Raw genomic sequence first — 20,333 nt, 5'->3', positions numbered from 1 at the left:
TTTTGGGTGATTGTTAGACTGTTCTAATGGTTTCTGGGGTGTTGCTAGGTTTAATGATTGTTAGGGCATTGAATGGTAGTTGCTATGGTGTTCTTGGTAATTTGCTAAATGGTTGCTATGGTGTTACCTGTCATATTGCTATAGCTATGGTTTTGTGTTGTGGTAGTTAGAGCATTCTGGATGATTGGTAGGTTGTTACTGTACATTTTTTTAGATGGTTCTTGGTGGTTTCTAGGGTGTTGGCAGGTTGTAACAGTTTTCTCGGTGGTTACTAAGGTTTTCTGGATAAATGCTAGGACATTGCTAGATTGCTATGTGTTCTAGGTAATTTTTAGTGTATGTTAGGGTTTTTAGGTGGTTTCTAGGAAGTTCTGGATGGTTTCTAGAGTGTCATCAGGTGGTTGTAGCAATTTTCTGGGTGGGTGATTATTAGGGTGTTCCGAATGGTTGCTAGGGCATTGCTAGGTGGTTGCTGGGTATTCTGGGTAACTGTTGACAGTGAGGTGTTGATAAGAGGTTGCAGCGGTTTTCCGGGTGGTTACTTTTGTGTTTCAGATGGCTGATAGGGCATCGCTAGGTGGTTGCTAGGGTGTTCTGAATGGTTGCTAGGGCGGCTGGTAGGATGTTACTTACTGGTCCAAATCAAAGGAGTCCAACCTCATGACTCAATAATTGTGGTCTTGGCACACCTCTCCTAAAGTAACATCCATTTCTGTAGTGCAGATGGTATTGGAAAAGTTACTAATGTTTTTGACTTAAGGTAAAGCGTTTGTTCAAAGCAGTACTAATAAAGATGGACAAAAAGGAGAGAAAGAAAAGGAGAGAGAGGAAGACAGATGCAAAATACAAAGCACTCTAATGACACTCGACACTCTCTAACCTTCGCTGTAACCTCTTGACTAATGGTGTGTAGCATAAAGGGGATTAGAGGCAATGAGTCACACTAAACACCCACCCACACGAATCACCATGAAGCACGACAACTATTTGTTTGACATCAGTCACAGCATCAAAGCATACAGTACAACACAAACAGCCCCCCAAAACATATCTGGACTCCAAATGCAATGACATTCAGACAATGGAAGTATCTTGTAAATGTCCAAATATTTTTTCGCCCACTGTTAATTTATCTTGTAAGCCTATTTCCCATCCATGCTAATTTGTTTTGTTTTTTCGTTCAGCCCTTCAGATTTGGCCTCAAAGTAATGAGTAGAACATCCTGAGGGAATGACTCTTAAATAACATGTTAATGGGTCTACCACAACACTGTATGTGTGTGTTTGGAGAGGGGAGGCAGAGCGTGAGGGGTTTGAGACCCTCCGCTGAGTCCAGTGCAGCTTTAATCAGCTCTGCTAATTACCGCTCAGTTCTCATGAGGTGAGACACAGTCCTGTGAGTATCTAGTTATCTTCATCCAAAGCTGAACGCCAGAAGTTCTCAGATCGAAGGACCAAAAATAGACAACTGATCCTAATGCTTTACAAGAGCTGTCAATTCTTAAAAAAAAATAATTAAATGATTTGCATGATATGTTGAGACTGATGAAATAAATTGCATATTAATTATATAATTTTTTTCTAAATAATAAATAAGTAAAATAAATACAAAAAACAAAGCCAGTAAATGAACATATACACTTCCAGTCAAAAGTTTTTGAACAGTAAAATTATTGTTTTTAAGCAAGTTAAGTATATTATTTTTATTATATAATATATGTTACATTCAACTGTTTTCTATTTAAATATATTTTAAAATATATTCCTGTGATCAAAGCTAAATTTTCAGCATCATTACTCGCAGTCTTTAGTGTCACATGATGCTTCAGAAATCATTCTAATATGCTGATTTGCTGTTCAAGAATCATTTATTAGTATTATTATTATCAATATTTGAAACTCTTTAGAGAGTACATCTTTTTCAGGATTCTTTGATAAATAGAAAGATCCAAAGATCAGCATTTATCTGAAATAAAATGCTTTTGTAACATTATACACTATTCCATTCAAAAGCTTGGAGTCAGTACAATTAATGATTTTTGGGGAAAGAAATAATAGAAAATAATACTTTTATTTAGCAAGGATGCTTTAAATTGACCAAAAGTGATGATAAAGACATTTGTAATGTTACAAAAGATTTCTATTTCAGATAAACGCTGTTCTTCTGAACTTTCTATTCAACAAGGATACCTGAAAAAAAATAATAATACTCAGCTGTTTTCCACGTATAATAAAACACAATAACTAAAGTTTCTTTGAAGGTCAATATACAGTATAATATAATATTGAATTTTTTTCTGTTTCTTTTCTTTCCCTTATTTAGTTTCCTTTTTCCATGTTGACATCTGTTTTATATTGTTCTATCAAAAATTCTTTTTTGCAAAAATCTGGCATCTCAAAATAACAGCAACACCTGACCATCTGCAACCAGAATTGTATCCAACATAAGAGCAAAAAACAGTCAGACAGTCACATTTTCTCATTCTGTTCAGTAATGAAGACTCTTTATGAAGACTCTATCCCTTAAGACGAGCCCAAGTCTCCTTAATTATCCATTGATAAAGTGCTCAAGGATGCTTGTCAGAAGTTTACGGTGCTCTGCGCTTGGCTGATAATGACCACTGCAGCTTCTGATTGGAAAAGGTTACCAAAGAGGCTTCTGGGTATTTCGCTTATCACTGGCAAGGTGCAGGAAGACCTTCGTTCATCTTCAGAACAAACAAGCCTTCTAACCCTGCATAGACAGCAACGCAACTACTGTATAATAAAAACATTATTTTTGCTTTCTTTGCATACAAAAACTATTCTTGTAGCTTTATAAAATCAAGGAACCACTGATGTCACATGGACTATTTTATAAATGTCCTTATTACCTTTCTGGGTCTTGAACGTGTCAGCTACGTTGCGGTCTATGCAGGGTCAGAAAGCTCTCAGATTTCATCAAAAATGAAAAGACTTTTTAGCAAGACACAGTTACTTACGTTTCTGTCTTGTTTGATTGGCGTCTGCAGGGGACAGTGTTACTGAGGCAGGTGCCAGTAGTAGGATCCACAGCTTCTACAATCACAAAAGGCCTTTCCTCCAGAGTGGCCACTGTTAAGTGACGGTTATCAGACACATGCTCCAGGAAGGTCCCATAACGTGGCCAGACAGGGTACCTCATCTGCAGAATACCATACTCGTAATTCCCCACCTGTTAAAAAGAGAAAGAAAGTAATGTGGTTAAAGCTTAAAGCTGTTGAAATTATTCCTTAGATTTTTACAAATAAATAACTTTCACTCATAAAACAAAGGCAGAGATCCAAAACTCTATTTTATGCATTGTAATTATCCTAATATGCAAAATAAAGGACTTGAGGGACTGTTATTTATCTTGGTTTTTCTCTGTTTGCTGTGTTTACACTTGGGTTGTTATGTATTCATTGTGCAGAATTATAAGCTTTTGTTAATTTCCTCTTGAACGGCTTTAACACACATCATTGTTAGTCGTGTTAGGGCAAAGACAAGACCCATGAGGAAAGTGCCATATACAATAGGAGAACTTCTATTTCAGCCTAATCAAGGAAATGAAAGCAAGGCTGTATTTAAATGACTTCAAGCCGATGCAGATCTCTTGAGTAAGCACTTTCTGCCGGTTCCACTTTATTAGTTCGGATGCAAGTAATCTTTGTGTGATAATTATATTCATTAGATTTTATGATGCTTAGCAGTATAGACAAATTGTAATATATCGGCTAGCACCTTTCATCACCATATAGACCGCAGCTTAGGGAAAACTCAAAACCACAGAGTGAAACTAATTACTGTTTTTATTAAGCAAGAGACTGTCCACACTTAGTCATTTGGTGTGAAATTGGTCCCTGACTGGAATGCCACATGTGGTTTCTTTTCTGACAAATGCGTATGTCGTGCTAACTCATAAAGTAACAGTTCTTTGGGATTCTGATAATGAAAGATTTCAGATTTGGTCGGAAATGCATCACTTAATTACAATAATAGCTGCTGCCTGCTTCAGTGAGACACTTCACAACCAACTAAATGAAACACAACAATACCAGCCATTGCTAGTTGGTTGTAGTACTAGTTATCATAGTTATCACAGTTATAGGTAAATTATCATAGCGCTAATAGTAATTGTGTTCGTAATCGTAACATTGGTTATCACTGTTTAAAGTCAGAATGCTGGTTATGATTGTGTACATGTTCACAGTGCTAGTAATCATAAAGTTGTTTATAGTGCTAATTATCATAGTATACATTATCACAGTGCTAGTTATGATAGTGCTGGTTATCATGCCCAGTAATCATACAATTATAATAGTGTTGTTTATAGTGCTACTAATTCTAAAGTTGTTTATACTGATAGTTTTAGTACTGATTATCACAAAGCTAGTTAGGAACTTTGAAAGATCGCTGTCGCTACAGATGAATAACAAGTTGCTTGAAACGGCTTTGGCCGCTACAATGAACGAGTTAGACTTGGCTTTCCATATAAAAGAGGAACAGAAAACCGAAAACTCGAATCGTTCCTTTGCAAGACTTTTGCCGACTGGATACGGCAAGAGTTTAATCTATCAGTTCACGAGTTCACGCTTACATATAATTAGCCGGAGAATAGTAGTGCATGTTTGGCGTGCTGTCCGGTGAAGGGCTCCGAGCTCGGGAGTGGCCCGAACCCAGAGTACGTTACCCCCCAATAGGAGTAGCGAGAACTCGGAGTGATGAGATGGGGTGGTGGAGGTTTACTGATAAACCATCGAGTGAATTGAGGTGAGTCAGCTGTATTTAAACCTATGGCGCTGATTGACTTGTGATGTTTACGCTAAGCATCTGACGCGCTTCTCCCGAACTTTGTTAATGAAACATCATTTAGCTCTGCTGGTAGCTAAGCGTGTATTGTTGTGATTGGTCGTGGCGTTGTCCAATTGCGTGCAGTTAGAGTTTCAAATGCATGCTTGGTGCTGCCCCTCGAGTTAGGCAGTTTTCATTGCTCGATCCCAGACCCATAATCTTAATAGATTAGGGTCTGGATTTTTCCAGGCTACAATAATACAGCTTCAGATGCACTTTGGCATCTTTACAGCAAATTCGTTGATGTGTTAAATGAAAACGGCTTTGAAAATCAACACAAAATCCATAACTTTTTGTCAGCATGATCTGAAGATGATACGAGTCAAATTTGGGGAAAATCCAACTAACGGTCTAGGAGGAGTTCGAAAAAGTTTTCTACAATAATCAAAATGGCGAACAATAAGTTCGGACAATCTTGGCATAATTGGTATCAGTGGTCTTAGCATGACCCAAGGAATATTTTGAGATCACTCTCATTACAAGAAGCCATTTTATTAGCATTTTTCTAAATTTCCTTATAACTTTTGAATACAAGGTGCCACCAAACTTTTTGAGTACTGTCAGGGTATGGTGCCGAAGACACCTACCAAATTTCGTAACGATACGTTAATGCGTTCGTAAAATATAGCATTTTATGACAAAATTCAAAATGGCTGACGCCCAAAATGGCTGACATGGGAAAACTGCAAACCACTGAGAAGTTATAAGCTAAAATAGCCATTTTTCATATCTCCTGACCACAAGGTGGCACTGTGACGAAACACTGCAAGTAGCCTCAGATCAACACACACCAAGTTTTTGTCTCAATATGCCAAAGCGTTGCGGAGATATTCATTTTTGTGCGCTTTTCGTAGAATTCATTTGCGCGTTATTCGAGAACGGTTTGTCCAATGAAGATGATCTGAGCCAATTTTGGTGAAAATCAGACAAACCGTCTAGGACAAGTTCAAAAAAGTAGGTTTTTGAAACTATTAAAAATAGTAAAAAAAAAAAAACTAAACCTTACGATTTTTGAATTTTGGTGTTCATTCGAATCGGCATGAGCCAAGGATTCAGAGAAAAGTTTTTTTAAGAATTTTGATTTTGTGGCTTACGGTTCAAAAGTTATCAGCAAAAAGAAAGTGAAAATTTGGACAAGTGGTGGCGCTGGAGAGTTTGAGTTAGAGACTCCAAACATGCTATGGTTAATGTTGAGACTGTCCTCTATCAGTGTGCCAAATTATACAACTTTCCCGCAAGTGGTTCTATGGGCTGCCATAGACTTCGACAGCGGAAGAAGAAACGGAAGAATAATAAGAACGCTAACGGATACAATAGGTGCCTACGCAACTTCGGTGCTTGGCCCCTAATTATGATGCTCCATAAAAACTAAAGAATCGATACCCCTACAATCTTGAAGTAATTCTGGCATCTCTTGCTGTAAATCTTTACTCTGGATCACAGTACAGTGAATGAAGCAAGGCCAACGTTTGGCGTCTCCTCCTTAATGCTCTCCACTCACACCTGAGGGCACCTTAGCAGCTCCTGACAAAAAAGGTGTCATTGGAAGATGACATTAGCGAAGTCATAAGGAAAGAGTTATCACCGGTCTTCAGCCTCACTCTGTTTGAAAAGTACAATCTGCTGCCTAATAAATTACCTACACAGTAAATTACAACAGCAAAGCAAAGAGGCCTGGAATGGAAAAGCACTCTTTCAGCCCGCCGCTGAAATAGATGTGCAAAACAGCCATAGATAAGAGTTGTATATCTCCCACCTGAGGCAAAGGACAATGGACTTTACCATGAGAGACAAATCGTCAGCGAGAACTGAGAGAGTCACGTGTACAACACAGAGAGATGATCCATTCCATCAAAAGAAGTTCATCATGCCTGCTGTCATCATGCACCAAGACTCCTTGTGAATACATGAGCAGGATAAAAGAGGCCTCATTCTTTGAAGAAAGTTAAAAATCTCACTCTTTGTTTGTCAGGCTCAAAGAGAGTAGATAACAAAGCCACAGTGACTGCAACACAAAGGGAGAAATATCTGTTAAAGGTAGGGTTCACAGAAAAATGAAAACTCTGTCATAATTTAATCACCTTCATGTCGTTCTGAACCCGTATGACATTCTTTCTTCCGTGGGACACAAAAGGAGAAAGACTGCCCATGCACTTGCAATAGGGAACCAGTTTGAGAGTTTTAACCAACTTCTAGTAGTCTAACTTCTAAAGTCATCATTTACTAAGGCATCATTTACTAAAAATCATTAGCATCTGCCCTGGGGTGAGAAATTTCTGAGCGATTTCTGATTTGTGAATGAATCACTCTTTTAAGTCTGATTTTTTCAAAGAACCAGTTGATCATTGTCATAAAACCAGTTTCAGAATCATCTGAACTCATCTGGTTTTGGAGTACAGCTCACTGATTCAATGCAAATGAATAAAGTGAAAATTATCAAACTTAAATTTCAGTCTATTTTTCACATAAAGCTACCATACTTCAGTGCACAGATCACATAGACTACTTTTATGATTGTTTATGATCCATTTTTGAAGCTTGAAAGCTTCAAAGAGCCACTGGTGGTACAGTCTTTAACATTTTTCCTTTTGCATTCCACAAAAAAATTCAGTCATACTTTAGTTTGGAGACCAGATCTTACTGTTAATTCAATATTAACTATAACTTTTGCCTTAATGAACTCTTAATTTGCTGCTAGTTAGTAAGGTAGTTGTTAAGTTTGGGTATGGGGTAGGATTAAGGGATCTAAAATATAGTCATACAAAGTAAAGCATACATATCTGCTTTATAAGTACTGATTAAAAGCCAATCAGTAATGTGCATGCCAATAAGCAACTAGTTAAAACTGAGAATTGGTCCTTAATATAAAGTGTTACCATAAAGTCATATAGGTTTGGAATGATGTGAAGGTGAGTAAATAATGATAGTTTTTATTTTAGGGTGAACTGTTCCTTTAAAGGACTAGACAGTGGTGAGATTAAATACAGAGCAACATCTAATATTCCTCATCAAATCTCTCAGCTATACTATTTACATTTTTGAGCTCTACTGAGAAACCTGTATGGAAGCAGAATAAAAAAAAATGTAATTTCGACTTTTTACTGTACATCGCTTTTTTTTCTCTCATTCCTGACTTTTTTCTCACTATTGTGAATTTATATCTCACACTTCTGAGAACATATGTCAGAATTATGAGAAAAAAATCAGGACTGTAAGATGTAAACACACAATTGTGAGAAAAGAGTCAGAACTGCGAGTTCAAATGCCACAATTCTGACTTAATAACTTGCAATTGTGTGTTTATATCTTGCAATTCTGACTTTATATCAAACAATTCAGTGAAAAAAAGTAAAAAACTTGAGTCTATATCCCACAATTCTGACTTTATAACTCAACTGCAAGTTTATATCTCGCAATTCTGACTTTATATCTCAATTGCGAGTTTATATCTTACAGTTGTGACATTATAGCTCTCAAGTGCAAGTTTATATCACATAATTCTAAGAAAAAAGTCAGAATTGCAAGTTTATATCCCACAATTCTGACTGTATAACTCTCAGTTTGCAAGTTTATACCTCGCAATTCTGAGAATTGCAAGTTTATATCCCACAGTTCGTACTATATAACTCACAATTGTGATTTTATATCTTACAATTACGACTTTATAACTCACAATTGTAAGTTTATATCACATAATTCTGAGGAAAAAAAGTCAGTCGCAATTAAATTGTTTATTGTTAAAGGTTTAAAGGTTTGTTACATATTACCTTTATTTTTTATTCAGTGGCATAAATGGGCTTCCATACTTCTGAGACTTGATACTTGATAGGATGTTGATTTATAAAACTAAGCCCACTAAGTCTTATGAAAGAGCAGGTTTTCCAATTTTCTACTGCGAGGATGTTATTTATTGGTGCATGTATGCCAATTAAACTGAAAAAAGGTATTTTTGGATGTTTTGAAACACACGCTCTTGCTAGCTCTGTATCAACATCTTATCAGTGTAAAAGTGGCAGAATCCTATTGTCATGAGATTCCACTTTGTTTTAAATAGCAGAAAGCATCTGATTACAGCAGTCTGCGTGTGTTCAGCATGGAGTGATGACCGTGTTGAGTCTGATGCCAAATCAGAATGGCCGACATCTCATTTGGAGCTTTGTTACATGGTTTTTATGTCTTTCTCTCTCTGTGGTGATCCAGACCAGCATTGCATCACTCTCAGTTCCTGATATAACTTCACTCCACCTGGAGGGGGGAGAGGCTTTGGGCAAGATTCCACACCCAATATGAACCGAGTCCAACCTGAAGAAAATATCAATAGCGAGTAATTGCTTAAAGACTGCTGGACGCAGTTTTTTGAGGCCCTGAACCAAAACAAACTGTCTTTTCGGGCACCTTTCCCACTGGCTGTATAAACACTGTTGGGGTTGCATGAAAATAGTCACTTTGAAATGTTTTTGCGCACATTTCCATGAATGAATTCAGGCAGAGTGTTTCAATTTGTATCACCTGCTAACGCAGATGTGTGAAGACAGGCCGAACACTATAGATGTGCTATCATTCATGGTGACCACTATAAAAACGCAGTGCATGTGAGAATGGTTTGCTCATAAAACCAGACAGTGCACAGACGATGTCATCTAGCTCTGGTAAAAACATGAATGTTTAATAGGACGTTTCCAATTTCCATTCTCTGAACATAAAAAGTGAAAGTTGACACTTTTCAAACTAATAACGCTAAGGTGTATGTGCTATTTATCTATGGCATTTTGACTCACAACTAGCCTGAAGGCAATGAAACCTGTGGACGTGCATTAAAATTGATGACGCCATTGGAGGTGTAACCTTTCGAATAGAATATGGCAAGAGAAATTGAAACGTTTCATAGCTTCACAGGCAAAAAATATTCATACCTTATCCCACTGTCTCCCGCGGTCCAGAGTGATTATGATCATGGAAGGGTTGACCAGATATCCATCGCTGTTGAAGGAAAAGTCAGTGTTCTCCCAGGACACATTCAGCATATGCCTGTAAAAACAATCAGACAGATGTTTATATTAACATCATGTCATATCAATTATGATTCTAGGATATGTCATGTCACTTTGCAAAAAAATAAAAAATACGTCTTGAGAGTCAAAAGCATTCACTGTGTGATGAAGCATCAGAATGTAGGTCTTATGACGAAAATGTACCTGTGGGAACTTTTTCGTAAGACGCAGAATACATACCAATACCAAGTACATATCACTGCAGTTTCCAACTGAAATGAACATTAGAGGTGGTAAAACAGTGAGCACTTGCATGGAATTGGACTTAAGATGTGGAATCCTTGGGTACGAATCCTGTGAAAAACATGACTAATGACTTTGTAATATAAGTGTAAAGTATACACAGTTGAATTACGCATTCATATGAATTGTGTTAATGTTGAGCGCACAACCCAGTCTCACGGAGCGTATGGTGCTGTCCAGCTTTGAAGTCTTTCCTTTGCATGTAACAGGTTTTTTCGTTGTTTTGTGTATAGAGCCCTGAATAGGCCTAAAATCTAGCCCAGCTCTTGGCAGAATTCCTGGTAAGCGACTTGCCAGACTCCGACCCAAGATCGTCTTTTTGGCCACTTCTCCCAAAACAGCATATAGGCTACTACCATTTTTTTTAGCTATTAAAATAGTTCAGTTTTGTATATAGGCCAAATGACAATGTAATTATATTTCGTTTCAGTTTTTTTTTAAGTTAATTTAGAAAAACGTTTAAAGCATTTTTTTCCGTTAAATATAAGTTGTTGTTTTTTTAAAGAAGCGACCAGCGGCAGACCGAGTTCATATGCTTGGTCAATTTAGCTTTCTTAAATCATCACGACTTGCCTAAAATAAAATCTATAGATATTAAAGAGTTCAAGCATATCAAAATGTTAGTTTTAAACGTTTAACCTGTATGTGCGCTGTTAGACTCATATTCTATCGTCTGTGCGGAGAGCGGAGGCTAATGCGCGCTTTACTAGACATGGAGCAAGCGTGATCTCTTGCATTGCAAACAGCACGTAAAGGTAAGAGTAATAGCTATTATTCGTAACTGTAAAGGATTTATGTATATTTGCGTGCCCTCACAAACAATATCAACAAATTGATGTGCTTTTTCTATTAAAAAAAATGGAATCGGCTCTCTTGTTCAGGAACAGGAATCTTTAGGCAATTGTGAGGCAAATGCGTTAGCCTTTTATGTGCACTCGATTGCGGATTTGTGGAACTCCTAAAAAAAAAATGCGCTGAAGGCGCGCTCACTGCTGCCCGTCGGGCTCGGGCTGGAATGCAGGGCTTGTTTTAAGTTTGTGCCTATTTTTTTTCGTTTGTGTCAGTTTTAAATATAATTTAAAAGGCCGTTTTAAATAAATTTTAAATGTGGTGTGTAGGCTACCAGAGCTGCTTTTCTTTATAAAAAAAAAAAAAAGACACAATTTCTTCATTAAGTAACTTTTACGTCACGAATATCGATTATTTTCTTAGCACCCCCACATATTGGACTAGCCCCCCGTTACCCCCATTAGAGAAATGCCTGTCTGCAGATTAGAAACGACGGCGGCGAAGAAGGCGACAGGGAGCTCAGGAAACTGAGTTTATGTTGTGGACGCGATACGAACATAATGCAATTCATTGACGGACAATAGGAATAACAGGAATAATGGAAATTCCATGTAAACCGGAGAGAAGAACTTTGCTCTTGACATGTAAACATCATAATGCGATTAAGTCCTTACTATGATTATTGGAAATAATCGCATTATTCGTGCCCATGTAAACGTAGTCAATGATTCAATAATCCATACATAAAGACATTTCAAACAAATCATTTCAAAGCATTTTAAACTAATTATTTGAATGGATGATTTAATGTATCACTCATTAAGACAGGGACCTGCCATCACCTACTGGTGGTTTTAAGTATATTTAGTCTCATGCAAGTGTGTTGCACGAGTCCCGAAAAATGAAGGCAAAACGTTTTGATCGCCCCCCGGTGGCCACCTGCAGTATAGGTAATAACCCCCGCCCTCTCCGTGTAATCTGTGAGCCAAACTAAATAATCGAATAACACTTCAAATAATTTTTTCCCAAAGATGGTTTCCATCGTGTGAGGTAGTTCTTATCATGCTGATTCATGTTCAAGTGTTCGTTTTTCTAATAAGTTCGCTTTTAGGTCGTTATTTGATAAAAACGGGATGTGGTGTCATGATTGTGATCTTGCAATTGATTCTGCGGGAGTTTGGGTGGGACACTGATACCGTGGCTCCACCTCACGACTCTACTACGCAGACTCCGGCTCCAAATTACGTAATTTCCCCCAAGATGGCAGCGACCATATTGAGATGCTTTAGTTTTACTTTTCTATAGTGGAATGAAGCAGATACGTCTCATCCATCTTTTTTTACAGTCTATGGTCTCATCGGGTGTTCATACAGTGCCTTGCAAAAGTATTCATACCCCTTCACTTTTTTCACATTTTGTTTTGTTGCAGCATTATGTTAAACTGCTTTAAATTTGTTTTTCCCCACATACATTTACACTCCATACATCATAATAATGACAAAGCAAAAACCAGATTAGCAAATTTTACAGATTTATTAAAAATAAAACACTGAAATAAGTACATTGCATAAGTATTCATACCCTTAACTCAGTACATAGTTGAAGCACCTTTACAGCCTCAAGTGTTTTTGGGTATGATGTGACAAGCTTTGCACATCTGCATTTGGCAATTATCTGCCATTCTTTGCCTCACCTTTTCACCTCTCAAGCTCTGTCAGCTTGGATGGGGGCTGGCAGACATTTTCTAGAGTCCTAGTTGTTCCAGTCGTCTTCCATTATGGATAATGCTTCTGTGAACCTTCAATGCAGCAGATTTTTTTCTGAACTCTTCCCTAGATCATTGCCTTAACGCAAGTCTGTCACTGAGCTCTACAGGCAGTTATCTTGGCCTCAGGACTTTTTTGCTCTGATAGGCATTTTCAGCTGTTAGACCTTTTCTGAGAGGTGTGTGCCTTTCTAAATCATACTCATTCAAATGAATTTGCCAGAATTTAACTCCACTGGAAGTGTAGTAACATCTAGAAGCAATATGAAATCCCCTGAGCTAAATTTTGACTGTCCCAGAAAAGGGTATGAATACTTATGCAACGGGATCTTTTCAGTTTTTTATTTTTTAATAAATTGGCAAAGTTGTTACAAATCTGTTTTGTGCTTTGTCATTATGGTCTATGAGATGTAGATTGCTGTGGGAAAAAAAAGTAATTTAAAGCAGTTTAACATAATGCTTGGGAGGGGCTTCTGCCAGGTGGCTCCAGTCTCATTGCGATATGGCTGACATGGATTTTATTGAGAGGGTAGCTGCGCTTTATGTGCTATGAAAGGCTGAAAAACGACTTGTTGAAATGTTTAAGCGTCCAACTATGTGCGAATAGCGTGATTTATTTGCGATTTAAGTCGCCTCTGGTGTGAAAGCCAGCCTCAGACATCACACCCATCAAATGCTGGCTGAACGTCTGATGCATACTACACACAAAATTGGAAACACTTCAGGGTTTTCGAAGTCGTCATCGGATTTGTTGAATTATACTGAATTTCCAGCAGTATACTCAGACTGTGTTTTGTGGTATGTAAAAGTTTCAAGACACTTTTCTGTCCCCTTCTCAGTGTTTTCACAGATTTTTTTATCCTCTCAGGGTTTCGCAACATCCTAGTAATTATTGTTCGGCTTAAAAAAAGAACTCTGCAAACCTACTCTGCTGAAAATATCAAATTCCCACAGCTACAGAAAACACCAAAACCATGCCAATGTATCCACTCCAGCCTCCCAAAGGACACTGCCACTCAGACCCTCCACTGGAACCATCCACATCAAGCTGCTTCCAAACCCAGGGACAGACCTCAGCGTGGAGCAGAACCTAAATGCATGATCACCAGTGATGTGCGGTGGTGGAGGCAAAAAATGAAATGAGGAGACAAAATCCTCCAAGTTTTTTTTAAATCAAATGTAAATTTATGTCATACTCTACTCTTTACTTACTCTATCAGAAAAAGAAGATTAAAAAAACTCTATTTTATATTTTTACTTTAACATTGTAATCAATATCCTATTTATTAAAGCCAAGTATGAATCTATTCCAAAATATTAACTTGTAAGTAATGCAGTAACAATTTTATTTGTGAACATACAGTACAGACCAAAAGTTTGGACACACCTTCTCATTCAGGTGTGTCCAAACTTTTGGTCTGTACTGTAGATATGAATTCAACTGTGAAATTATCAAAGCTGAATTTTTTTAGCATCAATACTCCAGTCACAAGATCCTTCAGAAATCAATATTCTGATTTGCTGCTCAAAATACATTCAGGTTTCTTTGATGAATAGAAAGTTTCTTTTATAACGTTATAAATGTCTTTATCATCACTTTTGATCAAAATGACCCCCTCCACCCCTCCAAAAACAATTATACTGACTCCAAGTATTTAAATGGTATAGTGTATAAAGTTACAAAAGCTTTTTTATTTTAGATAATGCTGATCTTGTACAAATGTACTCAACTGTTTTAAATATTGCTAATAATAATAACAATAAATGTTTCTTAAGCATTATATTAGCATATTAGAATGATTTCTGAAGGATCATGTGACCATGAAGACTGTAGTAAGGATGCTGAAAATTTAGCTTTAATTACAGGAATAAATTACATTTCAAAATATATTTAAATAGAAAGCCATTATTTTAAATATTAAAAATATTTCACAGTATTTCTGCTTTTGCTGTATTTTGGATCAAATAAATATCCGCTTGGTGAACAGAAGAGACTTCTTTAAAAAAAACATTAAAAATCGTAGTGTATTCATTTGGCAGATACTTATATTCAAAGCGACCTGATATATATATATTTATATATTTATATATTTATATATATATATATATATATTCTTCCGATCCCCGATCCAGCTATTTTTTCAATATCGGACCCGATCCTAATATCGGATCGATGCACCCCTAGTAAAAACTTTAATAAACAGAAAAATATACAGTACAGACCAAAAGTTTGGACACACCTTCTCATTCATTTGAATTCATTCATTTGAATGAGAAGGTGTGTTCAAACTTTTGGTCTGTACTGTAGATTCAGTTTACTTTTAACTATTTTAAAATTTTAAGGATCATCAGTCATCAAAGCTTAGTAAATATTGGTTACAGACAATATTTACTTTAAATTTCACCAAGCTGATTACTCACTAAAAACTTCCACATAATATGTTTTTTTTAATGCCATTTCAAGTCTTATTTTGATGTAACAAAGTGGTTATATCTAAATATGTAAGTTGTTTACCTACTTTTTTAATTAGGTTTCCCATTAACGTTCATTCAGACTGATTTTGATAACGAGGAATGAGCATGAACACAAGAGACAGAGCCGAACATAACCAGTCATATCCAATCACATCGTACATTGACTCCTCCAAGAAAACACTTCTGATGATCGCATATTCCACCATCAAAATTAAAGTGCATCTATCACTATTACTACAATCACTGGAGAACACACATTTTATGCCAAACTGTTTAGGGTCAGGGGGTTGAAAAATCTGAAAAAATCGGCATGTAAGAATATTAATGACAATGGTATAATTTAGATATACTCAAACCAAAAATGATTCACATACCAGATACAGTTTTTGATATTTGTTTTACTAATGGGTGCAGAATACTATAGTTCATTTAGTTAAAATTCTTCATAAAGTGGATTACTAGTAAAACCGATTAAAATTTGGGACCAAACATTTGATTTGACACTTTGTTACATACCTCTCTCTTAAAATTATCTGACATTATCACGATGAATTTGTTCTGACAGTTTAACTCTTGAGTTCTTGTCATATTTTATTACTTAAATGTTATTAAATAAACTGTGATAATGTGAGAAATGTTGAAGGTGTCTAAATGAATTTTGGTTGGACTGTGCCTTGTTGATTTTTCTAAATGATCCGACTTTGATTTTCACCCACTGAACAATAAAATCAGTAGAAAATGTAAATATACAGAACTGAGCCAAATCTAGACTCTTATTGTTTGGGCTAATAGGCAAACACTTAGAAACACACAGTGCACTTTAGCAACCAGAAACTCCTATAACACCCTTGGAACTTCAAACAACCTCAAAACTATTAATTTGATTTGAGGCAATAAAAAAACAATAAGCAACCATACAGAGCAACCTAGCAACTGCATAACAATCTTAGCACCCTGGCAACTTTCTAACATCTTGCCAGTGAGTTTTGCAAAGGCAAACACAACTAAAATCCATTTCTAAAGATTGTTGCCTGCATAATTCTCCAGCTCGTTTCTTGTTCCTCTGTTCGTTCTCCAGACAGATTTTGTGGTTTGTATTATGTTTTGTCTGCCTCAGTGGAATTTGGATTGATGATTTCAGCTTTGAACCTTTTGTCTTTTATATTTGCTCATAAACTGTGAATGCTACATCTTCTGAATTCTCTCCATTAGAGACATCAAAAGTGCAATTTCTCTTCATAATACAAACCAAAAACCTCATACATTTTTTACACTGGCATTGTTATTGCAGCTGATCAGCTCAAGTTTACCAGAGCTTTTAGATCAAGTGGAATACATCATTAGACCAAACTCAATTAGCGCTTTGATACACTTTTGATACTGAACATTGCATCACAGCTCACGTTATTGAAAACATGTGCCCTTACGCACTAAGCATTAATAAATCAGATAATTGCAGCCACATGTATCATCATGCAGCATAATTCAGACTCGATGTGGACAGCCTCGTCTCATCCTCACACACACACACACACACACACACACATACGTACAGCGTCCCAGCGGAGGTGATGAAAGCCCCCTGAGTATTATGAGCAAGCTCAAGTGTCATCTGTGTGAAAAGCTAGAGTAATCTGATAATCTGCTGTAATCTCATTAACAGGTAAAATGACTTAATCGCAAGAGCATTAAAATCAGACTTAATTAAAAACGGCCCATCAATAACGAGGGTGACTCTTGTGGATCAAGATCGTTTCAGTGGCATTTTATCTGTATGCCCTAAAACTGAATGAGTAACGAGAAAATAAATCCTCTCAATAGCAAGATTATATTGTCAAAAAGTCATGCTACTAGGGGAATGTTAATGTGAACAGCTCTGTTCCAAAACCTAGAGAGCAGCCTCGCTGTCTACAAATACATTTTTGAGTTTGGCATGTTGCTAAGATAACAGTGCGTTACTCTAATAGAGGGTTTGCACTTACATTACGGTTTGGTCAGTTACCCGGATGCGCGGCCATATTGGAGATACTCAGATGTAAACAACAGCATAAATTGCATGGGTAATGTACTACTGAATACATTGTTCTGCTAATTTGTGCTGTCTAAACCATGGGAAAAAAATGTGGAAGCTGCTAAATCATATAGAGAAGGACTTAGTAAGCAGGAAAGGGCGCAATATTTTGACAAACTAAAATAAATAGGTGGAAAAGATACAAGCAGTATTAATTAAGATATTAGCCTAATATTTCACCGACCTGACCGGAAATTATAAGAACAAACACGAATGTTGTCAAGATTCTGGAAATCCTGGTTCAGTTTGGCCAACCACAAATGCCTTTTGTTCCTCAAAGAGAGTTTTTTGCACTCTTCTCTTTGATTTGTTATAACTTTTGGCAGTCTATAGCAGTGTTGCCAAGTCTGCGGTTTTTCCGCAGAATTGGGCTACTTTTACACTGTTGCCTTTTAGTAGTTCTTTTGATGTCCGGGGGTTAAAACGACCCCAGTTACGTCATATTTAGCCCCGGAAATGCAAATTTACCATGGAAACCCTGACAAAAAAAACTTGTATTTTATCCCCCAGAACTGGGGGACCCCCTCGAAACGCTATTGGGCTAGTTTTGAGCTAGTTTTGAGTAGCAATTGGGCGGGTTTTGGAGGGAAAACCTGGAAACCATGGTCTATAGTATTCCAAATGTTTATCCTGGTCTGACCGATTAGTACAGCCCAAAACATGACGATAATTGACCATTTTCAGCAGCAATAATCAGCAAAATATGCACGTTTTTTTTTTTTTCAGTTCAGTGGCATTGTATGACAGATTCATGATGCATTGTGAAAACACTCTATACGCACAAAACTACATAAAACAGTTAATTTAAAATTAAACATTAGCTGGTTACAATTGGTCTTTCAGCCTGGCCAAGCTAGTTAGCTGTTTTACCTGGGAGGTCATCTTATTTCCCAGCCTGACCTGTTGAAAAGTGTCCAAAACTTGCCAACAAACCAACCTGACCAGACTGGGAGACCAGCTAACACCAGAAAACCAGCTTAAGGGATTGAATTATCTATAATTCTCTGTATTGAACTACATATGTGACTCTGAACTACAAAAAAAAGTCATAAGTAGCACGGGTATATTTGTAGCAATAGCCAGAAATACTCTGTATGGTGTACTTTTATGCCATTAATATTAGGATATTAAGTAAAGATCATGTTAACATAAAGATATTTAGTAAATTTCCTACCGTAAATATATCAAAATTAAATTTTTGATTAGTAATATGCATTGCTAAGAACTATATTTGGACAACTTTGAAGGCGATTTTCTCAATATTTAGATTTTTTTACAGCCTCAGATTCCAGATTTTCAAAAAGTTGTATCTCAACTGAATATTGTCCTATCCTAACAAACCATACATCATTAGAAAGCTTACCTTTCAGATGATGTATAAATCTCAAATGTTTATATTTTAAAATTACCCTTGTGACTGGTTTTGGGGTCTAGGGTCACATATATGTTTGCTTTTATCAATATTTCTCTCAGTGTAAATTCCCCCAAGATGTAAATTGATGGACTGGAGTCATGCAGATTATTGTGCTGTTTTTATCAGCTGTTTGGACTCTCATTCTGACGACACCCATTCACCCAACTCATCTTCATCGTGGATGGCCTGAAGGTGAGAACATTTTCAGACATTTTTAATTTTTGTTAACCATTTCTTTAATGTAGTAAGACAAAATATATTCATAAATTGCAATATTTTATTCAGTGTCACTTCTCAAGTACAGCATCTGCATATTGTTTCAATTATATATGTGAACCTGGACCACAAAACCAGTCATTGGGGTCAATTTTGTGAAATTGAGATTTATACATCATCTGAAAGCTGAATAAAGAAGCTTTCAATTGATGCATGGTTTGTTAGGATAGGACAATATTGAAATATTGAGATATTTTGAAAGTCTGGAATCTGAGGGTGCAAAAAATCAAAAGATTGAGAAAATCACCTTTCCAGTTTTCCAAATAAAGTTCTTAGCAATGCATACTACTAATAACACAATAACTTTTGATATATTTATGGTAGGAAACATACAAAATATCTTAATAGAACATGATCTTTACTTAAAATCCTAATCATTTTTGGCATAAAAGAAAAATCAATAGTTTCGACCCATACACCGTATTTTTGCCTATTGCTACAAACATATCCATTCTACTTAAGACTGGTTTTGTGGTCCAGGGTCACATATTTTAACTGGAAAATGAAACTAAAATATATAGAACAAACAGGATTTTAGCAGTGTATGAACTTTCATGTAAAGTGTTGTGTAAGGATTCTACAATATATGTGTTGCACAGATAAAAATGACAGTATACATGTTGTGAATGACATGAGAAACCGTAAAAATACCACCTGTGGTATTTTACAGCAATGCACACACATTTACAGTTTTCCCACATGATTTACAACCAGTGACCTTGGGCTGCACCAAATGCAGCGCACCTTTCTCTGCCTCGGCCGCTCAAACTCTGGCTCCCATTGGATGATTAAAACATTTTCTGACGAAATAGGATTTGTTGCGTTCCCTGGCACAGATGGCACCAGATTGCTCTTTTGGGCAGCCCTGGCAAGAAAGTGTGCATCACACATTATATCTTCGCTCTGATCCCTGTATCTAAATCCGGATGGCACAGACTGGGCAATGTGCAGCAAAGTGAGCACCCTGCTTTTTGGCTCTGCGACAAAAAAAACTGCTGGCAGAAGTTCAAACCTTCCTGTCACTTTATATTCATCCACCTTAATTCTGCTTACGTGACCCTGTTGGGTCAGGTAAATCCGAAGGTTCTTGGGAGTTTCTGTCACTTTATTGTAGATTTCATAACATGGCACATTTGTACATGTGGATTTCCCCAATATCCTCGATCTGTTCCAAAATCTCTTTCATACCATGGCTGCATCCAAATTTACTTAGTGTCCCAACTATAAGGTAAGCGCTATTAGGATTAGTGCATCCCAAATCAAAGTCCATTGAAATTTCATTTAATTTCTGATGGACTTTATATATTACTTTCTGTTCATTTCTATTACCTATTTCTGGTAGACTTTAAGTATATTGCCCACAACCCCTTGCATTAGAGAAATGAACTTTGCCAGTGAA

The 20,333-nt window shown here is 36.7% G+C and overlaps 1 protein-coding gene across 2 annotated transcripts in view; it reads right to left on the bottom strand.

The window, feature by feature from the left end:
• The window catches only part of grin2ca (glutamate receptor, ionotropic, N-methyl D-aspartate 2Ca), a 107,432-nt gene that overhangs the window by 29,666 nt on the left and 57,433 nt on the right, over positions 1-20,333 (bottom strand). For both annotated transcript variants that reach the window (XM_073842711.1, XM_073842720.1), the window contains 2 exons: positions 9,764-9,878; positions 2,981-3,192 (listed from right to left, as the gene is read on the bottom strand). In XM_073842711.1, the coding sequence (XP_073698812.1) occupies positions 2,981-3,192; positions 9,764-9,878 (327 nt within the window). The remainder of the gene's footprint in view (positions 1-2,980; positions 3,193-9,763; positions 9,879-20,333) is intronic.

The sequence above is a fragment of the Garra rufa genome, chromosome 1, assembly GCF_049309525.1.
Source record: "Garra rufa chromosome 1, GarRuf1.0, whole genome shotgun sequence".
In the NCBI taxonomy this organism is placed as follows: Eukaryota; Metazoa; Chordata; class Actinopteri; order Cypriniformes; family Cyprinidae; genus Garra; species Garra rufa.
Note: the sequence above shows the minus strand (reverse complement) of the source record. Positions and strands in the feature narration are given on the sequence as shown.